The sequence below is a fragment of the Mixophyes fleayi genome, chromosome 6, assembly GCF_038048845.1.
Source record: "Mixophyes fleayi isolate aMixFle1 chromosome 6, aMixFle1.hap1, whole genome shotgun sequence".
Lineage (NCBI taxonomy): Eukaryota > Metazoa > Chordata > Amphibia > Anura > Limnodynastidae > Mixophyes > Mixophyes fleayi.
In genome coordinates this window covers 121,144,064-121,158,808 of record NC_134407.1, presented here as the reverse complement: position 1 = coordinate 121,158,808, position 14,745 = coordinate 121,144,064, and the positions used below count along the sequence as shown (strand labels likewise).

The following is a 14,745-nucleotide window of genomic DNA, read 5'->3' as shown; positions in this document are numbered from 1 at the left end:
GCCCTAATGAGGCCACCTGGAGGCCACCTCAGATAGGATGCGGCAGGGGGAGACACGTACAGGAAAGCAATCTAAAATATTGGTGTTCAGTGGGCAGCAACAGGCAGCCAATTGCTAGGCTCCCACGGTGCTGTTCGGCAGACAGGAAGTGTGACTTCACTTCCTGTCTGCCTGATGTGAGAAGAGACGCTGCTCAGAGCAACTGAAGGTAAGTGAGGGGGGCTTAGTATACTATACTATACTAAGGGGGGGTCCTATACTATACTAAGGGGGACTACCTATACTATACTATACTAAGGGGTGGCTGCCTATACTATACTAAGGGGGGCTGCCTATACTATACTATGGTGGGTTACCTATACTATACTTACACCTACTTTTGTGTTGGCCCCACCTACAGTTATTTTGGTCCCGCCGACATGAGGCCACTTCAATAATTTTTTCCAGGGCCACTTTAAGTTCCCAATCCGCCCCTGGATGTGGCAGTGATGGCTTGTGGTGGCTGAGGCATTACTGATGTTTTTTGTTTGACACTTTATGCACATTGTTGAGAAATCAGCTTAATGGCAAAAGTATATGGTGAATAGGTTTCATACAGGGCATATGGGCAGCTCAGTTGTTAGCAAGGCTGTATCGCAGTACTGGGGTCAGATTGGCCCAGGGCCGCCGAGAGGGAGGGGGCGGGTACTAATTACCCGGGCATGCCAGGGGGTCGACCCGGGCCCACACTGCCCACGTTTTTCATTTTTTAAACTTCATTTTTGTTTTCCAGCTTTTTTTTTTTTGTGTTGGGGGGGTTCAATAGTCAGCTTAAATAATCCTCACTATTAAATACCCACAATCACCGCATAATAAATTCATAGCACCTACCATTAAATAATCAGACCCCAAACACACTCCACCATTAAAGTAATAGCCCACCCACATTATATTGTGATGTTCCCAAGCAATAAATTAGTAGCATTCACATTTAATAAATATATATATTTCCCACAAACATCCTTATATTAAATAATTCATATTCACATTTAATAAATAGCTCTACTTCTACCCAGGGGGTATATTAACTAAACTGCGGGTTTGAAAAGTAGAAGTGTTGCCAATAGCAACCAGACTCCAGTTATCATTTATTTAGTAGATTCTACAAAATGATAGCTAGAATCTGATTGGTTGCTATAGGCAACATCTCCACTTTTTCAAATCCCCAGGACTCTTTTGTCTGCCTCTCTTACAGCCTGAGCACATGGGATGGCGCCTGTCATGTGGTATGTGTCCCATGTGAGAAATCATCAGTGATGGACACACATAGGGGAGGGGAGGAAAAAGGCGGACACACTTAGGGAGAGGTAGAGAGGAACGAATTGTACCATTCATTGCCGTATGAAGGTAGCTGGTCCTGGAGGAAGGGCCAGCCACAAAAAACCATAAAGTACATGATCCGAGGTTGGGGACCTTAATTAAGCTCTGGTAGTTTGTCACGCCTCTTCAGCTGCATGCATATACTATTTTGTGGGACGCTGCTATTGCATCCCCACTCCAGTGGGCCCTTCATATCCCAGTCTGACACTGCCAGGGTCCTATCTGTGTGATGTTTATATGTTCTCCCTGTGATTTCATGGGTTTCCTACACCCTAGTGTGCATATGTGGTAGGTAATATAGACTGTAAACTGTAATGTTGCAGGGACTGATATAAATGATTAAATATTCTCTATACAGTACTGTGTAATACGGTGACATTATATATACAAAACATTATAATTAATACAAATATGATAATACTGCACTTTTATTTAAATGTCCTGTGGCTATTACCTTTCTGTTTCCCTTTGTGTCTGTCCATAATTAGTCCATTCCACGGAGCGCACAAAACACCAAAGAACTGAGATACCGCAAAGACATTTGTATATTTACTTACTGTAAAAAAAATATTGAAAATAAAATTATTCTCTGCATGTAAAACAATTACCATACGCAGGACAATCGGGAGACTATTTTTGGTGTTCAGAAAAAGCCATGTGATATATAAAACTGTACAGCGAAGACAGGAGCATCAATGACAATACAAATATTTCTAAATGAGTAAAAACCCTGCACCAGCACACTGCTGTATTGTACAAACCTATATCTGGGTTTCCTCCACTCAGTCGGGTGATGACAGGGTTCAGGGTGCCAATGAACATAAAATGTCTAAGTTGCATGAGAGACAGCCATACCAAATGCCAGATAAAAAGCGATGAGAGGACACAACTCATGAATGAAACGTCAGCATGCTTCTCTGCAGAATGGCAAAATGGTGATTGTTAACATGGCATGAACAGCAATTTGTTGTGTTGATCTTGTTACACTGTTACATAGTAAAGTTTACAAAAGGCACAAGCCGAAATGGTAATTATGTTGATCTAGGGGAAAGTAATACAAACCACCAAGTGTGACATTTGTCTGTGGATATATTTATATATATTAATTAGGACACCTCTAAGGCACCTTTACTGTAATGTAAGCAAATCTATTTTTACCAACCTTTGCTTATAACTTAAACTTTTAATTCCATTTAATAATAAGGTTAACCTCTACTGAGCTTTCTTGATTTTTCATATCCCCTTCTTACAGTTAGATGCCCTGAACTGTACACCATATTCCAGATGTGGTATAGCTAATGCCTTATACAGTAGTAATTTTATGTTTCAATCACTTTCATTTTCTCCGCTTTTATATCCTAAGAGTTTATTTGCTTTTATCTGGCATTATGTCTTGTTACTCAGCTGTCTGCAAACTAGCATTTCTTTATCTTCCATGTGTTTTCCCCAACTGTATTCTGTTTAATGTGTAAGTAGAATAGTTATTACCCAGGCTACGTACATAATGCTACATTTATCTACATTATACTTGACCTGCCTTTGCACAGCCTCGTTTTATTTACATTTTATTGCATTTTACTATGCTGCTCTGTCTTAATGACCCTACATAGCTTAGTGTCATCAGCAATTCTGAACATATTAATAAAAAGACTGAAAACGACAGGACCTAAGTTCTGATCCTTGTGGTACATTGCTAAAACATCAGCCCAGTCGAAATATAATCTGTTTATAACTACCCTTTATTTTCTAGTTTTTAACCAGTTCTCCCTCATTACATATTTTCATAGTTTTCCCTTTGATCTATAGTCATGGCCAGAAGTTTTGAGAATTATATAAATATTGGTTTTCACAAAGTTTTCTGCATCAGAGTTAGACCTTTTTGTTAGATGTTGCTATGGTATACTGAAGTAAAATTACAAGCATTTCATAAGTGTCAAAGGCTTTTATTGACAATTACATTAAGTTTATGCAAAGAATCAATATTTGCAGTGTTGACCCTTCTTTTTGAAGACCTCTGCAATTCGCCTTGGCATGCTGTCAATCAACTTCTGGGCCGCATGCTGACTGATGGCCGCCCATTCTTGCCTAATCGATGCTTGGAGTTTGTCAGAATTTGTGGGTTTTTGTTTATCCACCCGCCTCTTGAGGATTGACCACAAGTTCTCAATGGGATTAAGGTCAGTGGAGTTTCCTGGCCATGGACCCAAAATGTCGATGTTTTGATCCCTGAGCCATTTAGTTATCACTTTTGCCTTATGGCAAGGTGCTCCATCATGCTGGAAAAATCATTGTTCGTCACCACACTGCTCTTGGATGGTTGGGAGAAGTTGCTTTTGGAGGATGTTTTGGTACCATTCTTTATTTATGGCTGTGTTCTTAGGCAAAATTGTGAGTAAGCCCACTCCAACCAGTGCAGAGCTTGTTCAGGAATGTCAGTAGGCAGGTGTGAGTGCATCTGCACGCACAGTGAGGTGAAGACTTTTGGAAGATGGCCCGGTGTCAAGAAGGCCAGCAAAGGAGCCACTTCTCTCCAGGAAAAACATCAGTGACAGACTGATATTCTGCAAAAGGTACAGGGATTGGACTGCTATGGACTGGGATAAAGTCATTTTCTTTGACTAATCCCCTGTCCTCATTTTTTCCCATAGAAAAATGAACAGATATTCCTACTGTAATAGCCAGCAAAATGTGCAGCGGAATATCAAGGCTGCACCTCGTGCTTAATTGAATCCCCACCACAGCTTTGTAGAGCACAGGATCTACAGAAGTTGGGGCTGGAGAAGGGGAGGAGTTGGGATTATCTAATAAACTCCCCCAACCATGGGGGAAAGGCCAAATCCACACCTCTGTGGCTGCGATAGACACAAAGATGACCGAAATGATCCCAGGTCAGACTTGGTGTGCAGACTCCAGGGGTTAGTTTTACTACTATATATATATATTTAATCTGACCCATACACTTGAGCACACACACACATTATTCTACTTATACACACACACACACACACACACTATATATATGGGAAAAAATTGTAAAGCCCCCTTTAAAATCCTACGTTTGCTCTTGGGCTGGTGGCATGCAAAGACTTCTGTATACTTCTCTATACCCTGACAAATAGTATTACACCTCCAGCTCAGCATTCTTGGCTTACCATGACCTCTCTCTGTGAGTACAGTATTTTGAACATGCTATATCCTTCCAAATTCACTGCTAAGTCTTTACTCTTACCCATCTAAGTACCAGTAATATCCTCTATATCATCATTTCCATACACCATTTTTATTTCTAGTTCACCTATTTTGTATGGAAAATGCCTAGCACCTATTACCTTGCATATAATAATTTCAGAATTTAACAATGTTGTTCAAAATAGTTGTGGGGCTAGGACCCAACATGTGTCCCGTCGTCATAACTTTCGACTGTCACTGACAACAGGAGTCTGAGCTTATAACTGACACTTGTTTTAACCCAGCAAGTAATACAACAGTGTATAGAGAGTAATTTATTAATCCATATGTAAAAATAATGAAGCATAATGGTGTTCAAATTAAGGGGTATTTAACAACCTAGATCTAAATTGGGGTACTGAATGTAGTGATTTTGGTAAATGAAGCAGATTTTATGCAATATTAAAAGATTATAAGATTCCTATTGTGGAATAATCAAATGAACAGAGAGCACTATTGGAGTCAGTATTAACTAATAGAAATTATATTTAATGTATAGGAAGGATAGCATTTATGCAATAGTGATTATAATATGATCAGATTTCACTGATGTTTAAAGAAGACTTTAATGCTCTTTAAAGAAGAGTATGCCTACCAAATGAGAATTAATGGTGTGAGGTGTGCATTTATTTATTTATGAAGTCAAGTCCGATTCAAAAGTGCAAAAAATGCATTTTACACCTGCGCATGTGCAGTAGAAAAACGTATGTTTCAGTCTCCTCTCAGACTGCTCTCAGACTGAGATGTACCTTGCCTCTTTATACACTTAGAGAGGCAGAACGGGAGAAGTAGTCGGCGTGCAGGCGTGTTAACGCTTCTTATGTACTATGCAGAGGGGGGAGCAGCCCCAGACACTCCTCTAGGAAGCATATGTGTCACGGATGCTTATCCCCGGTGTAAGATCCGTACTGATGGCTATATGCATTTTGGACATTCTATTCCGAGTCACATATATCTAAAGATATGTGTGGCTTGGAATACAAAGTAAAGTACGAGCCACAATTTACACCTACCTTGAGTCAAACTCAACATAAGGCCCATAATCTTTTATGACAGGACCCCTGTGTTACTCACCATGCTTTATGACACTATTCACGGAATGGTCTGTAAAATGGTCCTTTGTGTGTTGCTCTTCCTCTCTATCACTAGATGGTGCTGGTGGTTGCTCTGATTGATCATGTTTCGCACAGTTCAAACTGGGAAAAAGAAAGGAGAGTTTGACTTGAAGGACTAAAATATAAACAAAAGATAGATTGTCCTTGTAGTAATGGCTCTCAAATGTTTCTATTTTTCCCTAATGTTCAACACTGGAAATGTTTGCTGCATAATAATTATTTATATGGCATTCAGACTTCTGATACATCGGAATTGCTTTCTGTCAACAGTATTTGTACTCTATCGGAAGTGTATTACTTGTTGGGCACTTAAAATACAGAGAAAGTAGAAATCCTCTTGTGTTATACAGGACATGTATTCATTGACTCAATGTAATTAAAATACACACCATTCATCATGCACACATTTAATAGGGACTGTGGCAAAAACAAAAAATGAAAATTATTTTGTGTACACTCATTTTGCTATGATGTTCCTCTTCATCAGTATTCTGGGCTAAATAATAGCCTGCCACTGTCACTGCTGCTGCTACCAGAATGAAGAGGTTTAGTCACAACTAACAGCTCTCTAACAGTAACATCTACAAGCTTATTTGTGCTTGTTGCTGATATGAGGGACAGTGCTACATTACATTTTGGGGAATCGGTTTTCATATCAAATTTATTTAATATAGTGTGTCCAAGTAGGTTGTTTAATGCTGGGAAAAAAATAATATTGTACATACCCATAGCTATACTTCTCTGGCAGTGGAAATGGGATATGTGTCTTTGGCATCAGAAAAATTGTCCTTAAAATGTGGCAGACACTACAGCTTGAAATGAACAGGAACTGAATCCTCAATGAAATTCCATTTTGGTACAGAACCTAGAGAAATATAGGAATCTACATGTCAGTCTAGTTCAGGGCATGGATTAATATGTCAACAAGTACTGCTGTTGAACAGTGACTATAGATTGATAAAGACAATCATAAACAGTAGAGACTCACAACCAACAACAGAATGCAAGAAAATTATATATACGTCAATGATCTAAATGCCTTTGCATGCAAAAATTTAGTATAAAATTTGAAGACAACTAACAAGCGATACATACAATAAATAGTATATGCTAATAACTGTTAAAATGGATCACAATTTTACACATGAACGTAAACGTTCTGACTCTGTTCCTGTGACTGAAACTGAAGAACTAATTAAATTATTAACATTATGACATGAGACAAACATCTCAAATCTATACATGATATAAACATCAAGGGCCTGATTCTTTAAGACACACATACTGAGCACATTAGGCATTTGTTATTTTCAGACAAAGACTGCAGCGACCTGGCTGGATGCTAAAAGACAAAGCAATGACACAAACACACAGGAGTTCATAGCACATCTAGGAAACATAGGCACACAGCAGTGGCAAAAAAGAAAAGTGGTGCAAGATGGAATTCGCCTCCCACCCACCCTTATGCAAGATATTGAAAAGGACATGTACAGTTTAACAAAGCAAGCACTCCAGCAACAAGCAGTGCAGTTTGGTTTGTTTGGGCCCCCACAAAACAAGCTACCAATAGCTTAGCTGCCTTAAGCTTAACAGTGCTGTCAATGAACTCTACATTATTATACCATGTCTGCTCATGCTGAATTTTTAATCTCCTTCTCCTCTGTGGATACCTCCCTCTCATCCCTGAAGAACTGCCAAACTTTTGTAGACACAGGAATGGATAATACAACTGGAGTGGCATTATATCTGCTTCAGAAAGACTGTGACAAGGAACATGTGGGCAGCATGGAAACTGTCATATTGGAATATGCTGCATTGAACAGAGATTTAAACCAATATATAGACGCAGTTGAGGAGACCGTACTTAAGTTAAAATGTCACACACCGGATGACGAGAGATACACTGCGCTTCATAACAATAATATAGAAGAGGTCCTGAAGCAGGATGATAAATATGTCCAGTTTAAAGAACAACTAAGAGACCTGAGAAAACAAATGGGTGTGTCACCGGTCCCTGCAGACTAAGCTTTGGTAGATGAAGACGGGGAGATCATTGTCTCCCAGAGCAATCCTATAGCACTGTTGGAGATGATGAACCCAGTGAAAAACAAAGTATGTGGCTACACATATGAAAGGCTGATTGAAAACAAATTTTAGAATGGTAAATCCACCAGTTGTCCAAAAATTGGCTGTGATCACTCTGACATGAGTATATCGGATCTTGTTCCAGACAATGTACTAAAAAGAGCCATTGAAATTCACAGCAAAAAGCAAGGTCATCACTGAGCTTTGAATCAGTCCCAATTCCCAAAAAATTTAAATATAGCTAGGTACCTTTGATGTAAAGTGCAGATTACAAACACTTTGTTCAATACTGATGAAGCAGCAGCAAAGTAGAAGGTTTGAGTAATACACAGAGATGTCTATTTAGACATCCATGCTTACATTACTTCTGCAAGCAATGTTCTTTGTTAATAAAACTGTTGCCTTTATACTGTTCACAAAAATGAATAATAATCATCCACCATTCTTTGGATGTTGATAGTTGATAGTAGGATCAGGTGGAGTTACAGCAGAGGTGTCACATTTTTTGGTCAATTCTTTTACAGTAGACCAGACCAGGGGGTAAAGGTATCAAGCTGAGAGTTTTCTGGTGGGTTTGAAAAAATGGAAATGTTGCCTATAGCAACCAATCAGATTCTAGCTATCATTTTGTAGAATGTACTACATAAATGATAGCTAGAATCTGATTGGTTTTTCAAACCCGCCGAAAAACCCTCAGCTTGATACATTTACCCCCAGATGTCAAAATGTTGTGTTGAGTCATCTGCATCATCAATGGGTATCTTTGAGTTTTGCAAAGCACACAACAGTATATAGCACATGTAGGTAACATTGGCACACAGCTGTAGCTGAAAGGAAAAGTGGTGCAAGATGGAATTAACATTGGGCCCTTCCACTCAGCCTTATGTTGGATCTTAAAAGGACATGCACACTTTAACAAACCAAGCACATCAGCGACAAAGAGTGCCACTTTTGTGGCTGATGTGCTTGGTTTGTTTGGGCCCCCACAAAACAAGCTAACAATGGACTTAAGGCACCTAAGGTAACAGTGCTGTTAATGAACTCTACTGTGGCAAGATGTTATTTTCATCATCTTCAGCCTCATTCTCCCCCTCATCAGTGTGTACATCATCCTCACACATTATTAATTCATCACCGCTGGAATCCACCATTACAGTAGTCTCTGTATTTTGATGTAATTGGCAGGAAAGGCCTTCCTCCTGGAACTTGAAGTTCATTTTTATGAACATCATCTTTTCCACATTTTGAGGAAGTAGTAGTAGGTGTATGGGGATACACCGATCACTGACAAGGTTCCCGTCTGTCCTGCAAACTCTTTCCAAGTACACACAGGAGGGTGGACAACTTAGGCAATGCAAAGTGAGTTGGTACATGGGTCTCCAAATTCCCTTTTTTTTCCTCCCAGTATGTAAAGAGACTGTCTGATGTGTCTATTTCTATGGTGCCATTAAGATAATCCTCCACCATCCTTTGCATGTTGATAGTAGGATCAGGTGGAGTTACGGCAGAGGTGTCACGTTTTTAGGTCAATTCTTTTAAACCAGACCAGGGGGTAAACGTATCAAGCTGAGAGTTTTTTGGCATGTTTGAAAAACCAAACAGATTCTAGCTATCATTTATTTAGTACATTCTACAAAATCATAGCTAGAAACTGATTGGTTGCTATAGGCAACATCTGCACTTTTCAAACCCGCCGGAAATCTCTCAGCTTGATACATTTACCCCCAGATGTCAAAATGTTGTGCTGAGTCATCTGCATCATCCAGCAGCAGTTCACTGAGAAGCAGAAGGAGGAGACGCTGTCCTGTCATGTAACACTTGAGCTGTCATCTGCTCACCAGGAGCTCCTTGCATCTCTTGAGATCTGGGTCAGTTGGAAACAAAGAAGACATAGCTTTTAAACCTAGGATCAGGCACAGTCGCCAAAATGTAGTGTTCCGATTTCAAGATTTTGATAACTCTTGGATTCTGGTGAAGCGAATAAATTATTTGATCTACAAGCCTGACATACTTAGCGTAATTGCTTTATTTCATCTCCTCCTTCAGTTTCTCAAGCTGCTTTCCCTAAAGTCTAATTAATTGACTCACTTGGCTCAAGCTAGCAGTGTCTGAACACACTTCACAGTTGACTACTTCGAATGGTATCAGTACCTTGCACAACACGGAAAGTATTCTCCACTGCGCTTGAGTAAAATACATTACCCCTCCTTTCCCAATGTCATGGCTTGTGGAGTAAGCGTGGATGGCTTTTCGATGTTCCTCCATCCTCAGACGCATATACAGTGTGGAATTCCACCTTGTTACCACCTCTTGTTTTAGTTGGTTACAAGGCAAATGAAATTATTCTTGTAGTTGCTGTAATCTCCTACATGCTGTTGCGGAATGGCAAAAATGTCCAGATATTTTACGGGCCACTGACAGCATCTCCTGCATGTCCCTGTAATTTTTCAAAAAGCCCTGTATCACCGAGTTTATTGTGTAAGCAAAACAGGGAATGTGATGGAATTCACCCAGCTGTAATGCTCTCACAATATTGGTGGCATTATCAGAAATGGCGTCTATGATCTGCTTTGCAATTGGGTAACAGCTTTCATACTTACTTTCTCTTGCAAAGGATTGTTTAACAGTCAATTGTTGTAAACTACTAGTAGTCTTCTTTTTGGTCTGCTTCTGGGTTTAAGCTCCACCCCCAGCAGTAGCAGCAGCTGGACTAATGCTCAATAGTTCAGTTCAGAGGAATCACGGATAGTGGAGGAGTCATCTAGCCTTAGCAACTTGGATGCAGGACTAACTCCGATCGCTACAGAGGATATTAATGAGGACAGTGTTGTGGTTGCAGATTGCAGGTGACGGAATCTAGGTGAGAAAAGGGAGCTAGCTAATGCTGGACTGCTTGTTGTTATTTTTTTAGCATAAGTTTGAGATATTCTCAACAGCTTGCCATGAACTCGCTTCAAATGGCGAAACATGGATGAGGTTCCTAGATGGTTAAGCTCCCTACCTCTACTGACTGTGGCATTACAAATGCTACAAATGGCTGGACAACTGTTGTCAGGATTTGGGTAAAAATAATTCCCCACATATGAGGTGGATTTTTTAGTTTTATGCCCAGGCATGACAATGGCCTTCTTCCTATCATGTGCAAGAACTGCTTCCACTGGTGCAGGACTTACACAACAACATCATCCTCATCAACATCCTCATTAGCACCGTCGTCAGCTACACAAATATCCCCTTCATTCTGTTGCAATTCCAAAGTGGCATCCTCAATTTGTGTATCACCGGCTACACTTGGGCTGTTTATCCACACATCTGCAGAAATGCTGAAAGATGGCTTCTTTATGATTATAGTATCAGAAAGGTCAGGCTTACACCTAGCACTCGTGGATAGACGCTCCTCAGGGATTTGTGCAATTTCTGAACCTGAACATATTGTTTCTTCAAATGCTTTACTGGTTTCTTCCAGCTCGACTTTAACACGTAAAAGTATTTGGCTACCAATTTTTGAGTTGGAATGACAAGGTCTTGTATCGTCTTAACTGACCTTACAAGAAGATGGCTCACTGACAGTTGCAGAACTGACACTTATAGAGAAAGGCGAAGGCCTGATCCTTTCCTTGCCACTTTTTATTTTTTTCAGCACCTAACTTTGCCTGCATTACAGGTGTTTTTTTCTTTAACATGGTAAAAGGTGCTTTTTTTTTTTTGTCCAATATTTTTTATTGGAAATATTCGTGATACATACATACCAACAACAAAACAAAAAAAAGACAAATACAGAAAAAAGAAAATACAGTCGCAAATATGCCAATATTAAATATAAAGTATCAGATACATTGTAAGACACCAGTATCGCATAGTGATAACATTTGTACAATATTAAATTAGGAAAATACATCGTAAATGCTCTTCCATACATGCTCTGCAGAGGCGGGGCTCTACTTTTTATTATAGACTTTATTAATATTATTATGTAGTCCAGGGGGACCAAACCCTCATGTATTCGGGACATCATGGCTCGGGGATACAAAATAAAATGGAAACTCCACCCACCTGTACCATATATTCTCAAACTTTGGCAATGCCTGCCTGCTCATGTAAACAAATCTTTCGTGCCCTATAGTGGCGTTGACCAGGGTTTTCCAACTCCTAATTGTGGGACTCGTCGGGGCTAACCATAAGTGGGCTATGCTAACCTTAGCCACCATAAACAACTGGGAAATATACACTTTCCCTTCAGACGTAGCCCAAATGAACAGGTGGCCGATGACCGAAGTGGGACTTCAATTCCCGTTTTTTGAACACATCGTATGACTCTTCGCCAGAAGGTTTGTATACAGGGACATTCCCAAATGAGATGCCAGAAACTGCCATTTTCTGAGTTACATTTTGGACATTTAGAAGTGCTATCCGGGCGGAACCTAGCCAGCCTAATAGAGGTCAAGTAGGCCCTATGCAGAATGAACACCTGTATTTGCTGGAATTTTAATGATGCTGTGTGGCCACTAGTGCTATCCATGACCATCCCCCATTCTTTGTCTGTTAAGAGACCAATATCTATTTCCCATTGATTTCTCAGGTTGTTCAAGCCATTCACTGTGGATTCATGCAAAAGACAAGAGTACATACATGAAATCAGACCCCTGTTACTCAAAGCCTGTAACTGCTTTCTCAGTGGGGCTATAGCGATCACTGGTGGCTCCCCTTTGAATTGTGTGTACATGGCATGTCTCAGTTGGAGGTAGGAAAAAAACATTGTTCCAAGCACAGAAATCTTCCGGGACAACTGTTCAAAAGATTTTGAGAACATTTACTTCATATATTTGACCTACCGCCACCACACCATACCGGGACCACCGCCTGGACCCCACCACTGTGTCCAACTCCCTCAATCTCCTCATCCCCCAAATAGGAGTACATGGATCAATATCTGTAGATCACACCATTTTATTACTGACTGCCCAAACCTTAATTGCCTGAATCAGGAGCGGAGAATTAAAAGAATTATTAAGCTGTCCTTAATGTCTTCTGTACATAACATACATTTTTACAGTTGTTCCTGATTGCAGACACATGTTACAGCATGGATATAATAGCTAGTGCAAGAGATACAGCACAAAAACAAGTAACTTTGAGATGGCCAGCGCTTGATTGAGACGTGGCTGTGTGCTTTTGATATTGGCATGCCCTACCTGTCAATTGACTATGGGCCCCCTTCCCCGCCCACTCCCCGAAATCGTAGACTGTAGTAAGTGTCCTTTGCATCCGAATCCGCAGCAGACTTGGTTTAGTGCAAGGCCGTACATGTCCTGGTTCTGGGCATGCGCAGGGTGATTTTGCGTATGATATGCTCTAAACAGACAGATATGTGCCTTAATGACTGCAGTAGCGGAACTACCATTGGTGCAGCAGTTGAGGTGCACCTGGCGCTATGGAGATAATGGGGCCCACTGCATGGAGAACTAGTGTGCTGTTGGCCTCTGGTGCCCTCCTTGCACTTTACTCTACCAGGGCCCACAGCTCACTAATTACGCCTCTGGACTTAGGTCTCAAGTGTGAAATATGTGGAAGTCAAATAATTGAATGAAGTTGGCTAAGTTAATTAATTTTGGTTTCCCATGCAATTGTGATCAGTATGCCACATGTAATGACGTAATCGCACAGAATAATTAACTAACACACACACTTACATTCACATTTTCACTTGTAAATAGTACACATTTTCTAAAAGTTCCAATTCACAATCGATCATTTAATAAATGAATTAAAGGTTAATTATACATATAATATTATAGTAAAGGTAGTTATGGTTCAGGCCTTCTAAAATGTAAAGAGTTTGGTGTCATTTTAAAGCATATTTCACCAGCATTAACTCGGTTTAGATAGAGTAGCGATCTCATCCAGCGGTCGCTAGTTATGAGCAATATGAGATTAATACTCAAAAGCACTCTTCTCATAGGTCAGTTTAAACTGGTTCTTCAGCGGGAAGACACATAGGCAACAGTAGGAGTGTGTTTCCCCCTCCTTTGTGAGAAGATCAAATTAACTGACCTATGACCGGCAGTCTACTGGAACATCGTTAACCCTGGACAAATGAAGACCTCTCTTAGTGCTAACTGTGTATATCGTGTGACATCATAAGTGTTTTTTCTAAACTTCACAAAGTAAAAGCAGCCTCTAAATTTGGAACAGCCTCACTCTTTGCCAACAGACATCAGGATTGATGGTCTGTTCTTGGATCCAGGGCTGCACAGCGTATGTACCAGTTATACTTTGCAATATTATTGTGTTCTGCTTAATTTTGCTATTAAATCTCTTCTGTGCTTTGGAACCACATTAATCGCATCAGACATTATTTATTGATAGCGACAATACGAACATTACAAATACTACCTCACCAAACAAGGTAATTAGAGATGATACTATCAGTGGTGAATAAATAACAAACATATCCACACTGGGAATGTTGTTATAGGCATAGCATATATGAAATACTGAACATATACATTTACTGAACCAATCCTTGCTAAACAATGAACAATTCCACAGCAATGAAAGATACTAATCAGAAATAATACTATATGATTTAATTTTAATTTAACTTAAGTTTACTACACATATTAATTGTGTAACATTGCACATACAGTGAGTATACTGTATTTCAATTTAGAGTTTGGTCTACTGTAAGCTCATATGTTTTTGAATATTTTGCTTTTTTAAAATTCAGGTTTTATTGGTATAATATAAAAGTTACATTTTAATTAAGAATGTCAAGGTCAGTTATCCATTCTCTTGGCTAGAACCATAATGTAGTCACTCTGCCTCATGACAGTAGTATCACAGGAGTCCCCCGCATAAACAGAAGTTCTTTTTTTCTTCTCTTCACCATTATCTGCTTATACTACTGAGGGAGCACCCTGTTATACAGAGAATATACAATATCTCACATGAATCAGGT

The 14,745-nt window shown here is 39.8% G+C and overlaps 1 protein-coding gene and 1 long non-coding RNA gene across 6 annotated transcripts in view; one reads left to right on the top strand and one right to left on the bottom strand.

The window, feature by feature from the left end:
- LOC142161523 (equilibrative nucleobase transporter 1-like) overlaps nucleotides 1–14,745 on the bottom strand; it is a 125,765-nt gene that overhangs the window by 20,402 nt on the left and 90,618 nt on the right. For 4 of the 5 annotated variants that reach the window (XM_075217212.1, XM_075217211.1, XM_075217213.1 and 1 more), the window contains 4 exons: nucleotides 6,428–6,567; nucleotides 5,662–5,783; nucleotides 2,121–2,276; nucleotides 1,814–1,915 (listed from right to left, as the gene is read on the bottom strand). In XM_075217212.1, coding sequence (XP_075073313.1) covers nucleotides 1,814–1,915; nucleotides 2,121–2,276; nucleotides 5,662–5,783; nucleotides 6,428–6,567 — 520 coding nt within the window. The remainder of the gene's footprint in view (nucleotides 1–1,813; nucleotides 1,916–2,120; nucleotides 2,277–5,661; nucleotides 5,784–6,427; nucleotides 6,568–14,745) is intronic. The other variant, XM_075217214.1, reaches the window with a different exon arrangement.
- The window catches only part of LOC142161525 (uncharacterized), a 36,165-nt gene that overhangs the window by 6,015 nt on the left and 15,405 nt on the right, over nucleotides 1–14,745 (top strand). The gene's annotated exons all lie outside the window — the stretch shown is intronic.